Source organism: Tachypleus tridentatus, chromosome 6 (genome assembly GCF_004210375.1).
Source record: "Tachypleus tridentatus isolate NWPU-2018 chromosome 6, ASM421037v1, whole genome shotgun sequence".
Taxonomy (NCBI): domain Eukaryota; kingdom Metazoa; phylum Arthropoda; class Merostomata; order Xiphosura; family Limulidae; genus Tachypleus; species Tachypleus tridentatus.
In genome coordinates this window covers 99386018-99408397 of record NC_134830.1, presented here as the reverse complement: position 1 = coordinate 99408397, position 22380 = coordinate 99386018, and the positions used below count along the sequence as shown (strand labels likewise).

The window sequence follows — 22380 nt, the reverse complement described above, 5'->3', positions numbered from 1 at the left end:
GAGTTCACTGTGTTTAGGAGTGTATGTTTCCACCAATATGTCACCAAAGCAAAGCTTGTTGACTGAATTTGGAGAGCCAGCAAGACCCTCTAGTCCCTTCTGAACAAAAAAGGGATATTTGCTCTAAAGGTTCATCTGAAAGAGAATGTAATGTGAGAAAATAAGGTGTAGGTGTTACAGATGTTGAAGATTGCTGCTCAGAAACTTCAAGATATGGTTATTTACCTATGGACTGTTTTTCCATAAGTTTATTTAAGTTTTTATTTGAGGGATCCATAACAAAGAAAATGTTTCAATGCCCACTGACCCCACCTCCATGAAGCACTGCAGTGCCAAACAAGGACACTGCAGCAATGCAAGGGTTTCATGAGCCAACATCAAGTACAATGTCCACAACATCCATTGAAAACATCCAACACTGGTATTTGGTTGACTCTAGCCCAAGTAGACCAGCTGACTGACCCTAGGGGTACACCCCAAGGCTGCCCGTCTACAGGAATTCAAGGCCAAAGTGGTGCATTTAATTTGGACCCCTCAACTACCAGGATTCTCTCCTTCCCTTCACAGATCGCCACACATGGCAAACATGTGGATGTTTAGATCCCAAAAGATTTAAACTGAAATAAAAGAACCTTTTCTGGGAGGTCCACAGGAATCCACATCAAAAAGCTATCTGTGCTAACCATCCCTAATTTGACAGTTTAAGACTAGTGGGAAGGTAGCTAGTCATCACCATTCACTGCCAACTAATTGGCTATTCTTTTACAAAGAAATAATGGGATTGACTGTGACATTATAACACCCCCACAGCTTAAAGGGGAGAGCAAATGCTAGTGGGATTCAAATCCATGACCATCAAATTACAAGTCAAGCACCCTAACCACTACTTCACTTCATATTTTATATGCATATTTATAAAAAGCCCATTTGAGGCCTACTTGCACACTATTTGATATATGTTGCACTAATAGTTACTTAAAGCAACAAAAAAATTCTGAAACTTCAGGTAACATGAATTCATATCACAACAATTGATCTATATTACAAATGATGTGTAAAGAGTTACATACAAAAACTTTCCAATAACTATTATTTCTAAATTTAACATTAATGTTTGCACTATATATAAACTAAATAATACTCTTGTATTAAACTTAAAATTAACAGTTGTGTACATCTGACTGTGTTGATCAGCATGTTATTTACATATTTACATGATGCTTGATGTTGGTGGTTTTGTACAACATCTTCCTCACCATACCGTTGAGTGTAGCAGCTATGTTGGCTAACCACAATGGCATTCTCTTGAACTGGTAGCATCCATATGGTGTCACAAATGCTATCTTCTTTTTGGATTCTGCCTCCATTGGAATTTGCCACTAACCTTTACTGAGGTCAATCTTGATAAAGAATTTGGCTCTTTCTAGTTTCACCACAATAGCCTCTGGATTACCCACAGGTTTGGTGTTTAACTTTGTCACAAGGTTCAGCTTCTAGAAGTCTTTACATTAGCAGTTTGAGTCATCCCTTTTCTTCACAATCACCATTTGTGAAAAGTAGGATGAATCTGAAGACTGAATGATTCTGGCTTTTAACACAGTCTTGACTTCTTGCTTGATTAAATCTTATTGCATAGGGCATTAAATGTAGAACTTCATTTTGAATGGAACCCTGGTTATTGTCTCAATCTTGTGTTGTACAAGGTCTGTCTTTCCCTGTCTATCTGTGGAGATATTTGCATACTGATGTTGCAGACCACACAGCTCTTTATTATGCTTGCCAGTCAGTTCTTCACTGATGTTGACATCTTTGTATGTTTCATCTCCACCCAATGGTCTTGGGTCTTTTAGGTTTTCATCTTCTTTACAAAGCTACTGTTATCAAGTTCTGCATCTATGACAGTTACACCTGTCATGTCCATCTGTGCCTCAAAAGCTGAGCCTGCAGTTCTTCCTTCTTGGAGTACCTCTTCAACAGTTTGGTATGATAGATTTTGGTTTTCCCATCCACATTTACCTTATAGTCCATTCTATTGACCACTTCCTTTACTTAAAAAGGGACCTTCCACTTCAGGATGAGTTTGTTGTTGTCTCTAGTTAACAGAACCAAGATCTGTCCAGTCTTGAAACATCAGTCTTTGGCCTTTTTATCATAAAAGTGCTTCTGACTGCTTTGAGCTGCATACAAGCTCTCTCAAGTGAGTTATCAAATATCCTCTAATTGGCTTCTGAGGTCTACATCATACTGGTATATGTTCCTCACTTCTAACTCTCCTGTCCACAGCTCTTTCAATATCTGCATTGTACCACATACCATTCTTCTGTACAGCAACTCAAAGAGAAAAAAATCCTTTACTTGCTTGTGGGGCATCTCAGTAAGCACATAAAACTGCCTGCAAGTACACGTTCCAGTCATGTGGTTTCTCTCAGCACAACTTCAGCAAACTCTTTAAAATTTTGTTGAACATCTCACACAGTCCATTACATCTAAGGTTGTATGGGGTAGCAGAGTTGTTTAGTGTCAATGAGTCTGCACACCCCTTGCATCAGTTCCAAGGTAAACTGAGTCCCTCCATCACTCAAGACATCTTTTGGAAAGCCAACTCTACAGAACATTTCCAGGAAAACTTCTGCTACCCTCTCTGTCTCTATCTTCAGCATTGCTATGACTGATGGATAATAAGTAGCATACCTGGATACTTTCAGCATGCATCTGTTGTCCTTGTTAAATAAAGATGCTAGTAGTCCTCTTAAGTCCACAGTCACTCTGCTGAATGGCTTTTCTATGAGAGGCATTTCACCCTGTAGCATTTCTAAGTATTGTCCTTTGGCAGATATCGTATGACCTGCAGAACATAGTTCCACCTCTGATGTCCCTCAGTCAATGGAAGTTGCTGGTGATTCTGTCTGCCCTCTTCTTTATTCCAAGATCTCATCCCACAACTGTCTTGTGAGCCAATTTTATCACTCGATCACAGTATTCTATAGGTGCTATGATTCATTTAACTTCCCCAGTAGAAATGTTTTAACAGATCCAGTACTCCCTTTTTATATTCTATTTTGTAGGTCCAAGTTCTCTATTTTTTGGTCTTATGATTCACTTTCTTTCTGGTACTGTCCCAAAGTTTCTGCAGTTAAGGGTCTTTCTTCTGTGCTTCCTTCAGTTATTACAGACCTACATTTGAGATATCATTTAAAGACTTGAGAAGACTTAATGTTTTGTTTACTTTTCTTTTATTGAGATTTTGTGGTGACTGCAACCTTTTTTTTTTGTCTGGTTTCTCCAAACTTCTACTGGCTGGTATATTGTTCATCACTAAGTAATAGATGAGTGCCTTCATATACACTGCTTCACGATCACCCACATAGCATGAAGTGTCCACTTTTATTATTGCTCTGGGAAACTTGATTACCAATCTCTCCTTTTTTTCTTTCTTCCTCTTTTCTCTCTATGTCTTGTTCAACTCTTGTAGGGCAGTATCTTTGAGCCCAAGTCACCCATTTCTCTCTATCCACTTCTCAAAGCCAGTTGACACGGTTCTACACAGTACTGTGTGAAATTGTTAGTGCAAGAGAATATTTTGTCATTCTTTCACTGATTCCTGTTGACAACTGAATAAAACAGGGTGTGAATACTTATCATTCTTGAGTATTCCTATATGTTCATACTAAGAGCATGTTATAATGGTTCTGCTTGAATGAACATGCTGATCAAATTCATGGTCTGAAATAGCTGTCATGGTACACCATGCAGTGCCTTAACTATAGAGAAAGAATCTAACAAGCAGCTAAAAATATGGTAGCAGTATATGCTAGAACAAATCAATTTAATAGCACTCCACAAATAACCATTGACAAAAACAGTGTTTAACACTACACACTTCTGTTGTCATGTCATAGCCCACTTAGAACCCAATTAAATGGATGAGTTATTCTTCTCTACTTGGTTATTGCAATATAATCTGACACAAGTCAAATATGCAGAGTACTATCAGTAGGGCAGAGAGTTTGCATAAAAGCTTTATGTTATGGTGATTGGACTCATTATTTGCTGCAGACTTGAAACACTTCCCAAATACTGGCAAGTACATACTTCATAGGGAAACTGAGACAAGTAAACAAAAAAAAGGAAGAGACAGCACACCTAAACTCACTGACATCAATATTATGTACCTTCCATCATGCAGCCTTTGGGACAGAAGGAAGACTGCCACTGATATCAAGCATAAGATAAATGACTATGTACCAAGTGACAAAAAAGTGTCCAGATCTACAGTATCAAGAAGACTCAACAAGAATGGAATATTTGGTTATGTAGTAGTTAAAAACACATTTATCTCAATCTCTAAATATTGTCAAAAGACTAAAATTTGTAGAACACTACAAAAACTGGACTACTGATAATTGGTAAAAAAAGGTGTTATAACCTAAGTGTGAAATATTTGGTTCAAAGTCCAGGTTATACATCCAGTAAAAGATGGAAGATGCTAACCTCAAGGCATATCATTTACCATGAAGCACAGGGGAGGCAAGAGTGATGATTTAAGGGTGTTTTCTACTGGTAACAAATGATGTTTACAAAATAAATGAAATAAAGGACAAGCACAAGTATCATCAGATACTGATCCATCATGGTATGCACAGTGGTTTGTGTACTATTGGTAAAGGATTCCACCATCAATGACACCAAACATTTACCCAACCTATGCAGAAATTGCTTAGCCAAAAAAAAAAAAGAGCTGCTGGAATCATTCACTAGAGACATCTGGGATAAAACCCCAAAGGATACAATGATTAAGTATTTTGTAGTGATGCCTGAAAGACTGTCTACAGCTATTAAACAAAAGGACACAAAATATTAATTGTTTGCTGAACTCAATCACTTCCACTGAGTTACTGATACACCAAATATGAAGATTAATAAGATCTTGATGATTCATGTGTCACCTGCAAGTTACCTTCCATTGTTCTTTAAAAGTACTTCTCTAGTATCCTGTATGGGTTACAAAACTCAGGTTTTTATAGGTCCACAATGTATGCATTCATAGAATTCTTTATAGTAGGTGTCTGTGACTTCTTTGTGGTATGTTTCAATGATAAACAGCACACAGTGCACATGTCATAAAATAATATATTAATTAAAATAAGTCAAATGTATATACAAATGTTTGCTACACAGTTAAATCTAGAGCTTCAAATAATTATTTTTCAACAAAAGTCTACACAGACTGGTTCTGTTACTTTAGAACCAAATTAAATGGATGAGTTATTCTTCTCTACTTGGTTATTGCAATATAATCTGAAATCATCACACTTTAAGATGTTGCCTGTATACAATCTTTTTTGCTAAACTTATGATTACCTAGTAAATATACATATATATTTTACTCTCACTTCCTACTAAATTTTGAATACATATTTATAACTAGTCCAACTGAGGCCTAGAACTTTCTACACACAAGATATATGATGTAACAACACTTACTTAAAGCAATGAGAAAAGTTCAGAAAGTTTGAATAACATGATGTCAATTCACAACAATCGAACAAAATAGATGATTCATAAACAATTATGTAAGCTAACTTACCATAACTATTATTTCTAAAATTAACTAATATTATCACTGTATAAACTAAATGATACTCTTGTATTAAACTTAAAATAAACATCATGTCTATCTAACAGTAGACCTCCTTTTAACCATTTAAAAAACTCAATATCCATATCCCAACACTGAACACAATACTCTAAATGAAGTCTAACCAGAGATTTGAACAACAAAAAATATAACCTCTTTTAAATTATATTCAATATTTCAGTTGATACAGCAAAAAATTCTATTTGTTCTTTACCACTATTTTGGAATGCTCAAGACACTAACTGACCAATATATCAAACGACTTGTTGATTTTCACCAAAGTGGTGATTATAGTTTAACATTTAGATAGACTACATGCTTTAACTTACTTACCTTAACTGTCATTTAGCATTTAATAACAAACCAACTACATTTAAAACTGTAATGCAATCAACAAGTTTCAATAATATTTGTTGATCATTTCCTTATCAATAATATTAATGCTATTGCCTAGACAAACTATTATTGCTAAGCACATTCAATCAAAATATCTTAGAAGTCAGCTTACATGTACTTTGTCTTTTTAATTTGAATCATGAAGATATTAATCCTCTAGTGTTAAGTAAAAATACATAGGTTAAATATTTTACTGCAAGCTATATTTTGTAATGTTCATTAGAGGGTATAGAATGCCAAGGAAGTTGTATGGATGTGACATCAGATTTTTTTTCTAGTACATCCAAATTAAAACATAAACACACAGTTGGTAAGCTTAGAGACTGATTTCAATACTGAGAGTAAACCAGTCAGTAAGTTTGTTACAACCAATTTTTATTTACAAGTTCGTTGTCATCTCTAAAGGATTACAAGTATGTAGAAATGTTAAAGAAATTATTATTGATACACAAACTGTATGTTGAAGCATTTTCACCACATAATTTCAAAGTACTTGCTCACAAAGAAGTATGCTACTAGAATAAATAATGCACTGGAAGTAATGTCTTCCTCAGAGTTTAAAGAAAGTCCACAATCAGATGTGCAAGTATCTTTTTTTTTCATTGTTGGTGAATGAACAGACAATGGCAGACACCAGAAAATTGGAGAGTTGATGATAATACTCATAATTTTAAAAGGTATGATACCAGTTAGTATTATACCAAAAGCAAGAACAATTCTAAAAGTGGCTTTGAAAAATAACTTAGCAAAACACAATATACAAGGAAGTCAACTTATGAAAATGTTACCTGCTTTCTGGAAAAGAAAGAGCATGGACTTGATAAACTTATATTTTCAAAATCTTTTTGATAAGGAGAGAAATAAAAGCTTCACTACAATAATGACATTGGTGGAAAGTAGAGAAAGATTAGTAAACTAGATTATAAATGGATGGATAAGAAAACAAAATGCTATTATGGAATCCAATGAAATTGGAGCTTTGCTAAAAGTGAAGTTCCTCAAAAGGTCAATGTTTGTTCTTGTTTAAATTGATGATAATGGCATAATTAGTAAAATGTGTGAGTAATTAAGTTCTTTAACATTTCTACCTATAGTGAGAATATTGAGGCATTACAGAATGATTTGGATCTGTGGGAGAGTCAGACAAACATGAGTGACAAATGACTTTTATTATCCCTATGTTCAGAGGTAGGGGTCAAAGTACGCAAACCAAAACCTTTTAAAAACTGTCATTCAACATCATATTATGTATTTCATGTCAGTTATCAATTATTCATTTTATCATTGCTGATTTAGCAACAATTTGTAGCAAAGGAAAATAAATAGATATACTGAAAAAAAAATGTAGATATGCATCTGAAATATTCAAACTATACAATGGACAAAATATTTCCCTACTTTTTGCAAACATTACCTCACACACCAACTTGTCATAGTTCAAGTCAGACTAACAATATCAATTCACAAACATATCTTAAGTACATATACCTTTGTAATTCATCTGACTTGCATGTACATCAGACTTGTACATCTCACTGACAGTATGCCATGTTTTGTGTAGACACATGAAGTAAATTCAGAATTATATTAAATATTCTTTCTCCCACATGGGGTCAATATAAAGGTCCAAGCCTATGCATATTCAGTTATAACAAATATAAAAAATCATACATTTGAGTTATCACAATTTGGATCACATGTTCAATACAGATGTGACATTCAACAGCATGACGGAAAAACATTATCTGGGCATAGTATTAGATAAGTCACCTAAATAATTAAGACACTGTTCTATTGTTAAAATAGTGACAAAGCAAAAGGAATTTTAATTTTAAAATGCATATTTATTCAAACACAATTACAAATCAAGAGGTAATCATCTCTAATTTTTAAACAAACCACAAGTTGGGCATAATTTGGAAGACTGTACAGTCTTTTATAACTATGAGAAATGATACACTTATTCATAGGAAAGGGCTTTGGGATGAGCTGCCTCATAGAATTAGACTGATTATTTGTTTACATATTTTCTCTGCAGAAAATATTGGTGTGTTCCTACTTAAGGTTACAAGATTTATCCATTGAACGACAGGTTAAAGGCCTCTAATTTCTTTGTGTTATATTCTGAATACAATAGGACACAACTTTAACTTTAAAATCTGAAAAAAAAAGCAATTTTACTTGTGCAGCAAAGCTATTGGCTTAGGGAATAACTCGCTGCTACTCTAAGCCAGAACTTTATTCCTGTAACTATAATTTTAAGGCCCTCTCGATGATTTCCTTGAATCCAGAAATAAAGGATGTGTTTAAATTCTCATTTTTTTCTCAACTACAGATAAGAAAGGACTGCCTTAGAGGTTTAAATGTACTGTTAATACAAACCAATAACACAGTAAAACAAATAAAAACAGTAATAAAAAAAGAACTTTCGTTCGGACAACGCTGCTCGGCAGATGTACTACTTACTGTTGACAAACCAAAAGTTGACCGCTTCAATTAAACGTCTTATACTATAGTTATATTTAGACTTAATAAGCGTTTTAATATCAAAAGCTAAACCACTTTTACCTATGTAATAACGGCTGTGAATTCTCTGCTATCATTTTTATCAAGAAATAATTTCGAATGTCAAGAAATCTGAACAAATAGTTCACGAATCCTTCCTAAGCATCAATAACCTGCAAACATATCACAGAGGACGCTGATATATTTGATTCAGTGAGTTGTAAGCTGACAAGTCAAAGCTTCGAAATTGTATGGAGTGAAAATGGTGTTAATAATGCAATACAATGTAATATTTGGAACATTTATGCACAAATAAAGTCCATAAAATATTTAAACCAAGAAGAGTCTACTTTGCCTAAAATTCCTCTTGAGAAGTAATAATATATATACATGTAAATATCGTCCCATTAATAAGTATACCTCATGCGCTGTGTGCCACATATTGTCAACGATGTAACACAGTAAACTATATCGTAAATAAAACTTTGTTTGAAATTATTGTCAATGTTTGTCACAACATTGTGGCATGGCTTATTTCTTTTATTGCAACCCACATGGGACTAGTATAGAAAGTTTTATTAAAAGTTACTGCAAATCTCATAGATACCTCCCGGTGGGACAGCGGTAAATTTACAGATTTCCAACGCTAAAATGTGTCTTTGGTCTAGGACAACAAATAAATCCGTATTGATGTTCTCTGTTTCTTCTAAACGCTAGTAAGTCTTTAATTGAATAACTTTTGGGTTAAAAAGTATATTGGTAATACAGTTTGAAAAAACCCTTAATTCTCCGAATAAAATAAATAAAAATTGAGGCATTTGAGGAACAATATTTGAAATTGAGTCCATAAAAATAATTTATTGATAATCGAAAAGTAACTGAATCACAGATTCAAAACTGAACGCACATCTAATAAGCAAACGCATCATAAAACCTGCTGTCAAATTTATTCGCACTAAAAATCAACACTGTAGTACAATCATGAAAGAACACTCCAACAGCCCGTCAAACATTTACCACATAAAATGACATAAACCTTCAGCCAAATGCTACGTCATTTGACTCGGCACGGCAAGGTGATTAAGGCACTTTATTCGTAATCTGAGGATCGCGAATTTGAATCCTCGTCACATCAAATATGCTCGCCCTCTCAGCAGTGGTATGTTATAATGTGACAGTCAATCCCACTATTCGTTGGTAAAAGAGTAGCCCAAGAGTTGGCGGTGGGTGGTGACGACTTTCCTTCATTCTTGCACTGCTAAATTAGGTACGGCTAGCACAGATAGCCCTCGTGTAGCTTTGCGCGAAATTCAAAACAAACCAAACTGAACTATGTCACTCTTAATGAAAGGTGTCCGAACGTTATTGTAAGAAGAAAATTGGCAGAAAGCATTTGTCGAGGTTTTAACATCTCTTTAAATTGTTATATACAGTTTCCGCTGGAAAGAACATCGTGAAACTAAAGAAAGAATCAGCAGTCGCAAAATAAAATTCTTCTTTCTACAACAACAGATAAAACATATCCATGCTACTTATAAAAATAATAAAAAACAATATATCATACGCAGAAAAGAGCTACCATAAAATAACTCTAAACAAATGAAAATGTTTTCATAAAGGGATCCGACAAAAGTAAAGTTTTCGTAGTCTTAACCAAAAAGAGTTTAAAATAGAAAGTTGAAGAACGTCTTCAAAACACATAAAAATAGGTAATGACAAACAAAGATCCAACTAGTACCGTCCTAAAATATGTTATTGTTTGAAAATAAACACAAGGCTACACAATGGGTTATCTGTGCTTTTCCCATCAAGGATGTCGAAACCCAGTTTCTAACCTTTTAAGTCCGCAGACATACTGCTGTGCTACAGGTGGTTCCTGTTCAAGACGAAACCTAAAATATAACCAAAAATCTGAAAGAAGAAAGTGTCTTGACGGAAAAAATGTTAACAAGGTTAACCTATAATTGTATACCTGAACTATGTAGAATCGCTAAAGACCGCAATAAAGATTTACCTTTAAGACCAATAGTGTCAACGTATGACTCTGCATCGTAAACGATATCCTGGTTACTGGAAAAAAAAAACATTAAAAATGCCCAAAAGCAACATAATCGCGATCAAAATTTCTAAAGCTATATAATAATCCCAAATGAGAACCAACATAACACAAATTCCTGGTAATATTCTGAAAGAACAACAGTTCAGTTCTCATACTTAAAAATAAAATGTGACTCAAGAAGTGCTGTGTTCGAGAAAATGGAGCATAACAAAAGTTCCACGACTAAAACACGGTTGTACAAAACCGCGTGCAATATATGTGGATAAATATATACATGTAGCAAAAACCGAAAATCTTTACACCCGCATCTTGGAACTTATTAATACGTTATATAAATATGAACAATAAAAAAACTGCTCCAGCAGAAACCTTCTCACACAAACATAAAATCTAAGACATAAATAAATAAAATTAATTTACAATTTTGATATTGCAAAACAAAGAATTTAAAGAAAGAAAATATATGGAATTTACTTTCATTAACGATAAAATCCAAAAACAAACAAACAGGTACCGTAAACAAAACTAAACTCCCACGCGAATCCCACCCAATACCATTAACCAGTGAGGTAGTGCTAAATAAAGAAATCAGGGAACTCGTTTTGAAATGGTTATTACTGTTAGTATTTATTAATTTGTCTGTACGTAAAAACACGTATTTCAAACATTAACTTTAAATTTTAATTGAAACTACATTTAAAAATGTTATAACAAGAAATTGATTTTCTTTCAACTTTAACTTTTGAATTACTTGAAGAAGTAGCGAGTTTCTTTAACTTGACTGCTCTTGTAACACTGGAACGAAACAGAATTATTTTCTCAAAGATGTTAGCTCTGCTGATTGTGTGCTGCAGTTAAAAGAAACTGAGACTGAACACTTTTTTTGAAAAATTAAAATTTTATTATTTAAATGGGCCTAGATTTGTCGCACTAGAGCAGGTTGTACATCCGATTTGTCCGAAATAACTCAGGAGCCACGAGTTAAGTTTTTTACATATCTTGCAATATCTCAGTAGACAAGCAGGCTTGGATTCAACATTTTAGGATTCAGTTGCATGTCGTCCTGTCAATGTTACTGAAATTTAAAGTATCACTAGGAGTACATTGTGGAATTACTTTTACACATTCAATAACACTTCATGTGACTCGTAATCTGAGGGCCGTAGGTTCGTTGGTAAAAGAGTAGCCCAAGAGTTGGCAGTGCGTGGTGATGACTAGCTGCCTTCCCTCTAATTTTACACTGCTAAATTAGGAACGGCTAGCGCAGATAGTCCTTGTGCAGCTTTGCGCGAAATTCAAGACAAAAAACAATACAACTCACTTGCACAAAGTTGCACTTTGTTCCGTTTCTTCTGCAAGTTTTGTTTTTTAGTGAAAAAACATTAACGGACGTTTGTTTATGTTTTTAACTCATGTTTAAGACCACGACGTATTTCTTTCTCTTTTTTTCTTTTACATAACAGAAATTTTGTGATTAGCAAGAAGGTTGTGTTAGAAATACTAGCTAAACCAAAACGGTCTGCAATTATATTAATAGAAAATAAACATTTATTGGTTATTAAATAAGTATGGTAAAATAGAAAACAGGAAGTGGACTCAGCAGATACCCCGATGTGGCTTTGTTACAAAAAAACACACATTAAACAAGTTTATTGGAGTGAATCATACTTTGTATCAAGCCGTATCATAAAAATTTTCTCTCACTTTCATGTTGTAGGACTTTAGACCAGGGGTTCCCAAACATTTTAGACTTGCAAAGCTTCACATCAGAAAGAAAACACATTCCGGAGCCTTAATTAAAAAAAAATTACTAAAAATAGAAACAATCGGTCACTAGCACCAAGTAAAGTTTACTTCAAGCTTTTAGAATATAAATTTATTAAATATATCAATATTTGAAGAAAAAAAATTACTTCTATTTACTTGTTCAAATATTTCTACTTGCAAAATTTATATAAGCAAAAGTACAGTGTACTTATTTATTTATTAGAGGCTCGGATGGGCTTGCATTTGTTCACAAAGTGGTTTAAGTGGTTATTTGGAGTTATGGTTGTTACCTGTAAGCGCAAATCATCTTCAATATTTAGCCTGTTTCTAGAGTTGATCTTTGTAGTTGTTTAGAGTGAAAATGTTTGCTCACAAAGATATGTTGTAAGTAAACGTATCAAAATTGTCAAACTTCTGTTACTTACTTCAGGGTATTCCATGGCCATTTAATTCCAAAATTGTGTAATTTCTTTTTGCTGAAATTTTGTTTTTATGATGTAATCAATTGAAATTTCTATAAGCTGTTCTTTTTCTTTCAAAGGCATATCGTTGGTATTTGCAGAGCTAACAAAGGGATTTAGAATCCACAGTAATTTTTCTAATTGAGGATTGAAGCACTACCCAGTAGTTGTACACAAATCAGACATGTGATGCAAGACTGAAACTTTTACATCTTCACTTAAGGAAATTTCATTCATAAGTAAAAAAAAAACCACTGAGATTTTCGAAGCAATCAAGTTCTTTCATAAGTATACATTCACCCAAAACTTTTAGCTTACTTGGAAGCTCTTCCATTTTACCCTGAGCTTTGAAGTACGTTACCCTGGTACTCTGTATTGTAGCATTCATTTCATTTAGATAGGAATATATGTCCGAAAGGTAAGCCACTTTCTGTATTCAGCATTTGCCCGTTAATTTGTATGCAAGCTCAAAATGGCATTCAGATAAAAAAAAAAAAAAACCTATCTCCTCACGCAGTTCGTAAAACCGAACAAGAACTTTTCCCCGAGAAAGCCATCGGACTTCAGTATGAAGCAGCAAATTTTTATGAAAACTTCCCATATCCTCACAGATTAAACTGAAGATCCTTGCATTGAGTGGTACTGATTTTATAAGATTAACTGTTTTTATTACATTACCCCATACCTCTTTTAAGTCTTCTGACATTCGTTTCATTGCAGTAACATGACGATGAAGACAGCAGTGGATACTCTCGATGTCCGGGTTTTTCTTTTTTATGCGTGCCACTACGCCTGAAAATTTTCCAATCATAGCTGCAGCCCCAATCAGTACAAATACTTGAACAAAGCTACCATTGGATCTCATGTTCTTCCATAAATAAATCGATCAGTTTAAACTTTCTTCTCCTGTTGTTTGAGTCGGCATAGATTTGCAAATTAGCATGTCTTCTTCAAAACTAGTTTCATGAATATAGCTCAAGCAACTTCGCATAACGTGCGACATCTGTTGATTCATCCATCTGAAGCGAAAAAGTTAGACTCGCTTTTACTCGTCTTTTTAACTCCGTTGAGGAATTTGCTGACATATCTTTCATTCTTTGAGAAACCGAGTTGTCAGAAAGGGACACAAAGTTAACGTTTTAAAGAAATTTCTCATCAATCGTGCACTCTACGAAACATTTTGAGCATGGTTTTATCAAATATTTTGCAATTGTATGAGATTCATCTGTTTTTGCAATACAGTAACTAACACCATGTGAAGCAATAAGAGCACCTTTGTTGACCTGATGAACAAAGAAACCAAGAAATTTAGCTTTCCTTGCATTTAATTGCAAACACTTTATTTTGAAAACTCAAAATTAAAACTTTTTAATTGGGAGTGTTTGGTGTCTAGATGCCGTTTTAACTTTTCTTGGAGCAAACTGCTGTTTCTCAACACTGTTCCAGATTCAACATACAACCCAGTAAATCAGTACTAATGTATTACATAGATTTACAAACATTTTCAACACTTTACAGATCATTCTATATACATACAACCTTAATAATAAAATATATAAATATAGTTTTTTATTTTAATTAGTTAAGTTAGTTATCACCATTAGATTCCATCTAGAAACATAGGGCCGCAATCGCTTGCGGATTCTTCAACAAGTATTTAAGTGAGCAGGTTGTTAGCCTACTGCACCGAGCCGTCCCTAATTTAGCAGTGTAAGACAAGAGGGAAGGCAACTAGTCATCACCACCCACCGCCAACTCTTGGGCTACTCTTTTACCAACGAATAGTGGAATTGACCGTAACATTATAACGCCCCCACGGCTGAAGGGCGAGTATGTTTGGCGCGACGCGGGCGCGAACCCCCGACCCTCGGATTACGAGTCGCACGCCTTACGCGCTAGGCCATGCCAGGCTCGCTCTATTTTAATATTGTAAGTAAATTTTGGATCGGCTCACCTTAGAATTTTGTTTCTCAACCGCCTTAGTTTTTGGTTATTTATGGCAAAACATCTTGAAACCGTTTTTAAGTTTATATTTCATATAAGTAATGTAGTCAATTACAGTATTCTAATATTGTTAGTACCATAACTCTAACAAAATACAAGAAAAATTATCAAACAAATGTAATATTCTAAACATTATTAAAAGCACGTACGAAATTTCCTAGCAATAGAAACCATAAGCAGTTTAAGAAGTTAATGAGTATTTTCACATCGAACAATTTTTCTAGTTCTATTAGCACGGATGAAATCGCAATGGCGAAACACTGCTTAAAATATTTTAGTATTATATTTAAAGTATAGGTCGTTTTTTTTTTTAATTTAGTGTCAAAAATGAGATTCCTCCAGTGAGCACTACAAATTTTAAAAGTAGTTCTTTTTAATAAAATATTCTTAACAGGCAATATATTTATATATATGTATACACACATTTTCTTTTAAGATTTGTTTATTAAAGTGTTAATATTAAAAAAAGAAAAAGAACAACAAATTATAGAAAAGCTGTAAATAAATCATTATTAATATGTTGCTAGATGGCATTTGTGTGTCACATCCTTAAAGAACTGTGATTGGATAATACGATGTAATTAAATGTAGCGTGGATTGTTTGAAATAAGCGAAGTTATCGTACCTGCATAATTTTACTGTTGGATATTTTAAGTTAAATGAAAACAAGTGCTTGATAAGTTTTGAATCGGCATTATAGTTCTCATTTTAATTTTGGGTTTATTTAGTATCTTTTCATTAGTAATAGGTATACATTATAGATTACCCGTTCATGTTATTGTATTTATAAATTACTTAAAATGTAAATAATAATTAATATTAATAATTGAGGTTTGTTATTTAGTTACTTATTCTTACTCTGCAAATAAATTTTACTGTATCAGTCATTATTAATATTAACATTGCTAGTAGAAAAATTATCAACGAAAAAAAAAAAAGAGGTATTATTTACGAATCTTCCAAGTACAACTTTATCTTAACACAGTAAGGTGAAAGTGAAACAGTATACATTGACGCAATACAAAAAATAAGTAATGTTGAAAAATGTATGATTACGTGTAAGTATAGAGTTAGTTGTTAAATTACAGCACTTGTATAACTTGTCATAAGTTTCTAAACTGTCTTGTGTAGATCTATTGACAATAATGTTAGTGCTAATTTTCCTTTGGTTTAAAATCTATTTTAAAGCATAAGAATAAACTGCGTTAGTAATTACGTCATAAAAAAATTAAGTTGGGCAAACTTCAGAGAAATGTTAAAAACTTTCAATGACAGAAATAAAAAAGTTTGGATGTGTACGCAAAGGGTCTAATTAATATAATAAATAAATCAAAAATGAGTTCTAACTGATCTATTGGGAATTTGGATAACTGTTACAATCCATATAATGTTAGCAGTATGTTACTAAGAAAATATGATTGCACACCTGATAAAGAAATTTTATTAAACAAACTGATGCCCTTGAACTTCAAACCAGTTCAAAACCATTATGAACCATTAGGTTTAAATTAGAAATCTGGGACAGAACAGGAGCCAACAGAGAATTTTAAGAAACTGTATGTCCAGATAAAATGGTTTTAGGTGAACACTTCAACAAAAATCTTATGGAACATAATCCTGAGCTTTCTGATCAAGAAAGGCTGGAGAAATCATGCTCAGCATTAAGTGTTAAGGATGGATCATCAATAGATGGAGCATTAAATCAAGACGTTTTCACAGATCCCAGTGAAACAATGCATACAAGGTAAAAACAAATGTTATTTCATAATTTAGAAACAGAGTTGTATGAATTTCTATCTTATTTTTTTGTCTAAGATGTGAATAAAAAAGGTTTTCCATACCATTGACATTTCTTTTATGATTTTAGTCATCATTTGTACAGTTTTAACTATAGAATTTATTTGACTCAACTTGTCATGATCATAAGAATGTATAAAAGGTGACTGAAAACAATAAAGGTCAAACAAAAAGAAATAAATGTAACTTAAATACAGTCTTTAATGTACATGTGTTTATAACTACTTTACAATACTTTCATGATTGTAATATACTCCAGTGATTCTAAATTAAAACTTATTTTTACAGATTCTGTTGTTGAAAGTAATTGTTGCTCATTCATGTCCAAAATCTGCTTGCATTTTGCTTTTTCTAATTAGGTAGTTGGCACTTGGGATAAGTTGCTTTAAGATGTATGGATTCAATAAATTGTTATGGTATCTAAGCCATTGACTGGGAATGTCATGTTAATTTCACTTGTTAATCTTTGTTATGCTTATGAGGAACAGCAGGTAAATGTTTTCTCTTTAAACTGTATTTTCTATACAGCCTTACTGCTTTTCTCTTTGTTACTTTTATCTCTTCCATGAAACCTTCACTACCTTCTAAATGTTTTAATATCTAAATCATTCTTTTACAAGTGTTAAGAAAAATAATTACTTTTCAAGTAATATTTTTGAAAACAGTTATTACACTTAATCTGTATACTGCCATCCTTAAAGGGAAGGTAAAAAAAATGACAAAAATCAATCAAAGGATATGTTTAATGGTTTGAAAAAAAATATATAACAAAAGATAAAATGATTAAGTTATTCAAGATTGCATATTATGTGGAATTTTCTGAAAAACTGTTTACCAGTTACTCAAAATTGCTTGTTTTATGAAGCTGAAATGACTTAATGGTTGATAACTCTTAACAGTATGATAAATAATGCATTTTTTATTCAGCAGATAGCAAATTTATACCATGATGTTATGAGAGAGATGTTGTAATTTCTTGTTTTGTTTTGTAACAGTAGCATAAATAACAGTGACTTGCAGAATAAAATTATATATATCTATATCATGAATGAGAGATGTCCACAGCTCTAAAACTGTTACAAATGTCAGCATTACACAGTGCATTTGAGGATTTAGTATATCTGATTAGAAATCAAAGCTATTAGGTTTTGATAGTGACTGGGTCTCTGCTGTTCTAGGTATTGTAATGATGAGCAACTATATATAGACTTTTTTGCTAAATATATTGGGTAAGTTGAAAGATGTGAAAGTATGAAGAGTCATGTTTTGAAACATGAGCTAATGGGACATGGTGGTTTGGGCATAAGCAGAAAGTTCTGTTCAAGATGGTGAGGAACTGGCTCCCCATGTTATTCACTTATGCATCATAGAAGAGTTATAAAGCAGCTAAAAGAATTCATAAGAAACTTCAAATCTACAATATAGTGTGTTGTGTCTACACACACACACACACACACACACACACACACACACACACACACACACGATGTTAGATCTAGTTTCACAACTGAGTCATTTTCCAAAAAAATGACATTATATTATACCGACCATGTGCAAAAAAAACTTGTACTGATGGAGTGACTACTTAAGAGCAGGATTTGTGTGAGTAGTTCACAATTGGGCATAAACTGTTTGTCTTGAAGATTTGACTAAGCACAGACAACCTGAATTGAAATTTGAAACATTTTAATATAAATTCACCTAAATAAAGGTATATTAATTTTAAAAAATATCTAAAGGTTGTGGATATGTCATTTGCACATCATAAAGAGCTGATTTCAATATCTGTTCTGTCGATGAAAGTTTTCACTTAATTTTTTAAACCCTTGTTTATAGTTTTAATAATAGACTAATTCTTAGTTATTAAATTTGAAATGCTAACTTTTGAATTTTGCGTCTTTGTGTTTATATATATATATATCAGTAATATTTTATATTTTTATACTTTCAGTGACACACATTATGAAGGGAATACAAGTTTGTTTTTGGAACCTCCACCCAAGTCGAAGCACTTCCAGTTTATTTCTGTAAGTAATCTTTTCATCTAGTTACACTGTAATGTTTTATCATAAATTTATATTAACTGATGTCTGTGAATGAAGGCGTAATTACATAATTTAAAGGTTTAAGTTATGGCATAAGGTAGTAGCATATTTTACATGAATAAAATATTCATAATAAAATGAATATTATGCTAGGTCATAATATAATTGATATAAATGGGCAAGAATTAATTTCATATGTGAATTAAATGGCTTAAAGTCATAATATAATTTTATATAATCAGTAAAATTGGTTGAAGATGTTTAAGTTAGTTATAGCTTATCCATATAATAAGATTCACACCTGAGGTTTAGATAAAGGTGAAATTTTCACCCCATTCCTTGGAGAAACCCAGGGATTTCCTTCAAACCCCTTCCTTCTCTTAAACTCCTAAATGGTGTTAAATAAATCATCTCTGCCCTGAGATGTTCACCCAACTTCTTAGAGGCTCAGTGTATTTCACAAAAACACTTTCAGAAATTTCCCATAAGCAAACCCCCAAATTTGATATTGGATTACATTAGAGTACATAAAGTAGTAGGCCTACTAAATACCATTTATAACTTAGTTAAAGAAATGAAGTTTGCAATATAGTTGCAATTATCATTAATTTGAAAGAAATGCAAAATAGCAATTCAAGCATTAAATATTCATTATGTAGGTTTACATGCCTTTAGCTTCTCTGGTATTTAAGATAAAATGTATTGCTGATGTATTTAAATAAATTGACCTGAACTTGATAGAGTGTGATGCATTTGTTGTTTCTTGAGTGTTTCAAAATTTTAGTACTACACTGTGTTAGCAGTTTTGGGTAACAAAACCTTGTACATAAGATGAATATGAACAACTGGATATATTTTGTTGTGGGACTATGTCAATTTTTATGTGAATGCATGGTTGGGCAGGATTATGTACAATAAGTGTTTATGACTTGGTGATAAATTTCAACAATAAACAGCACACAGTCCATTTGTTGTAAAATAATGTATACATTAAAAACAAGTCAAATGTGTATACAAATGTTCATTCATTACACAGTTAGTCACTTCAGTTACATCATGAACGTTAAATAGTCGACTCTTTTTCTTTCTTTTTTTTTTCTTAAGTTCACACAGGCTGGTTTAGTTGCTTTATGGCACAGTTGATGGTATCAATTATTCTTCTCTGCTTTGTTGTTACAATTCAATCTCTGATAATTTCATTTATGTTGTACTGTTGGTTACCACAACAGGTTACCACAGCTTTAAATAATTCTTTTCATCAAAAGTCCACATAAATTTGTTTAATTACTTTAGAACACCTTTTAAAAAGACAAATTATTCTCCTCTACTTTATTGTTACTTGACAACAGTAAGCCTTTGGACTTAGAATTCTAAAATCAGGTTAGATTCCATTCAGTGGACACAGCAAATAACCTAGTGTAGTTTTAAACTACATTTAAATATTATTTAAATAATAATATTTAAAAAAAAAAAGTGTTGCTACAATATAAGCTGTAAAATTCAATTTAGAAATTTTCTGATGTGACTGAACTTACAATTATAGTGTAACTTCACTTTTTCACTTTTGTTTTACTTTCTCTAAGTTACTTACACAAACTACCAAACTGAGGTGTAGAACTTTCTACAAACTACAATAAGTTATGATGTAACAATACTCAAAAGCAAGAAGAACAAATTAGAAAGCTTGAGTAACATGTCAATCCACAACAATTGAACTACACCAAATAATTCATAAACAGTTACATAAATAAACCTGCAATATTTATCACTTCTAAAACTAACTTAAATGCCTATGCTATGGAAAGATGTTAAATCATAACATTCACATTCCTCTTAAAAATGAAATGAAACGGGTATATCCAAAAGACAACTTTTGTTATTCTCTCTAATATGTGTTGTATAAGTGGAATTTAGAACTAATATTTGTGATTTTAGGTGTTTAATGTGTGTGTGTGTGTGTGTATTTTATCAAACTGTTTTCTTGATGACGTATGTCAAAGTGCTTAAAACACTTTTATTGTTATTGGTTTTTTTACAAGAATTCCACATAATGAATTTCATTTCTTCTAAACAAGTTAATGAGACCTATCACAACAAATTATTGTACAGGCAGAGACCTCATCTTAACTTCCAATATTTACTGTATGAGAACACTGTACAAGGTATTTTGCTTTACCATCAATTTTACATGTACTTTATCCAAACTCCTTGGTGTGGATCCCTGTACAAGGTGAGGGGCCTCCCAGGGAAGGTTGTTTTTTCAGTGTACCTCCTCTGGGATCTGAACATCCATCCACAAGTTTGCTGTGTGTGGTGACTCATGAAGGGTAGGAAAAGATGCTGGTGGTTGAGGGGTACAACTCTAACACACCACTTTGGCCTTAAATTCCTGCAAATGAGTGGCCTTGGGGTGAGCCCCTTGGATCAATTGGCTGGTCTGCTCGGGCTAGGGTCAACCAAGTACCAATGTTGGATGTTCTCAACAGGTGTTGTGGACATTATCTGATGCTGGTGTTTGGGTATAGTACTCACAAAACCCTGGCATTGCTGCAGTGTCCTTATTTGACATTTTAGTGCATCCTCTTGTAGGGCTCCATGGTGGGTGGGGTCAGTGGGCACAGAAATCTCCCTTGGACCTATCTTCCTCTCTCACCCCAAGATGCAAAATGATCATTCCTTCACATCCTCAGTTGCTGGAATCTTCTTCCAACAGCAAAGACCTGACCAATCAACCCAACACAGGATCCATGGAGATCGATAGACATCCCTCAAATAAAGACAGTAAAGATAAAAGACAAGGTCTTAAACAGAAAGGTTCTCCACCCAATTTGCCGACACAAATAAAAATGGCCACGTTGATATAATGGAACTGTCAAGGTTTACATTCTAATCTGGATGACATCAAAACACTGATTGCTTCCTATGATGCTGTATGTCTTTCCTTACAGGAAATATTTCTGAAACCTGCTGATACAGTCACCTTTTGATGGGTTTTTTTGTATAGATATGACAGGCTGTGTGATGGATGAGTGCATGGAAGGGTGGCACTGTTGGTTGATCAGTAAGTGCCCACCCCCTCTTTGCCACTCAAACCACCCTTGGAGGCCGTAGCCATCTGTGTTTCCTTGGGTCATACCATCACTGTTTGTTCTCTCTACCTGTCGCCTGGTGAGACTGTTTCCCTTTTTAATCCTGGGGGAATTTAATGGACATCATCCCCTCTGGGGAAGTGCTGATGTTGAAAGGAGTGGTTGCTCCATGGAGCATATGCTCTCTGATCTCAACCTTTCTCTTTTCAATACTGATTCTTCCACTTATTTTCATGCACCTAGTTAGTCCTTTACTGCTATTGATCTATCAATTTGCTCCACTTCACTATTCTCCCATTTTTCACTGAGGGTTGACAATAATCCACTAGGCAGTGGTCATTTTCCTATAATTTTGAGGGAAACTGGCGGAGGTCGATGCCATCCAACCCACATGCTCCTGTAGAAGCTGGATCAAATAAATTGGCTCGCTTTCACTGCTCTCCCAAAACTTGATCCTGCCATTGTCTGTAAGCCATCAACAGACGACAGCAGTAGCTGTTCAATGTATTCTTAAAACTTTGACACATTTTCCATGATATCCTCATCCTTGGTAAAATCCTGCCTGCCACATGGCACAAAAGGCTCAAAAACAGGCCTGGGGTAGTTTTCACAGGTATCC

General features: G+C 33.5%; 2 protein-coding genes across 6 annotated transcripts in view; one reads left to right on the top strand and one right to left on the bottom strand.

Moving 5' to 3' along the window:
• LOC143253171 (protein AMN1 homolog) overlaps positions 1–8760 on the bottom strand; it is a 46359-nt gene extending 37599 nt beyond the window's left edge. For 3 of the 5 annotated variants that reach the window (XM_076506546.1, XM_076506547.1, XM_076506550.1), the window contains exon 1: positions 8603–8760. In XM_076506546.1, coding sequence (XP_076362661.1) covers positions 8603–8637 — 35 coding nt within the window. In that variant the 5' untranslated portion in view covers positions 8638–8760. Of the gene's footprint in view, positions 1–8500 lie in introns of all 5 variants that reach the window. The other 2 variants (XM_076506549.1, XM_076506551.1) reach the window with 1 other exon arrangement.
• Positions 8761–15401: 6641 nt separating this feature from the next.
• Positions 15402–22380, top strand: part of LOC143253170 (rho guanine nucleotide exchange factor 3-like) — a 64170-nt gene continuing 57191 nt past the window's right edge. Inside the window, exons 1-2 of the mRNA XM_076506545.1 lie at positions 15402–16574; positions 18579–18654. Coding sequence (XP_076362660.1) covers positions 16402–16574; positions 18579–18654 — 249 coding nt within the window. The 5' untranslated portion in view covers positions 15402–16401. The remainder of the gene's footprint in view (positions 16575–18578; positions 18655–22380) is intronic.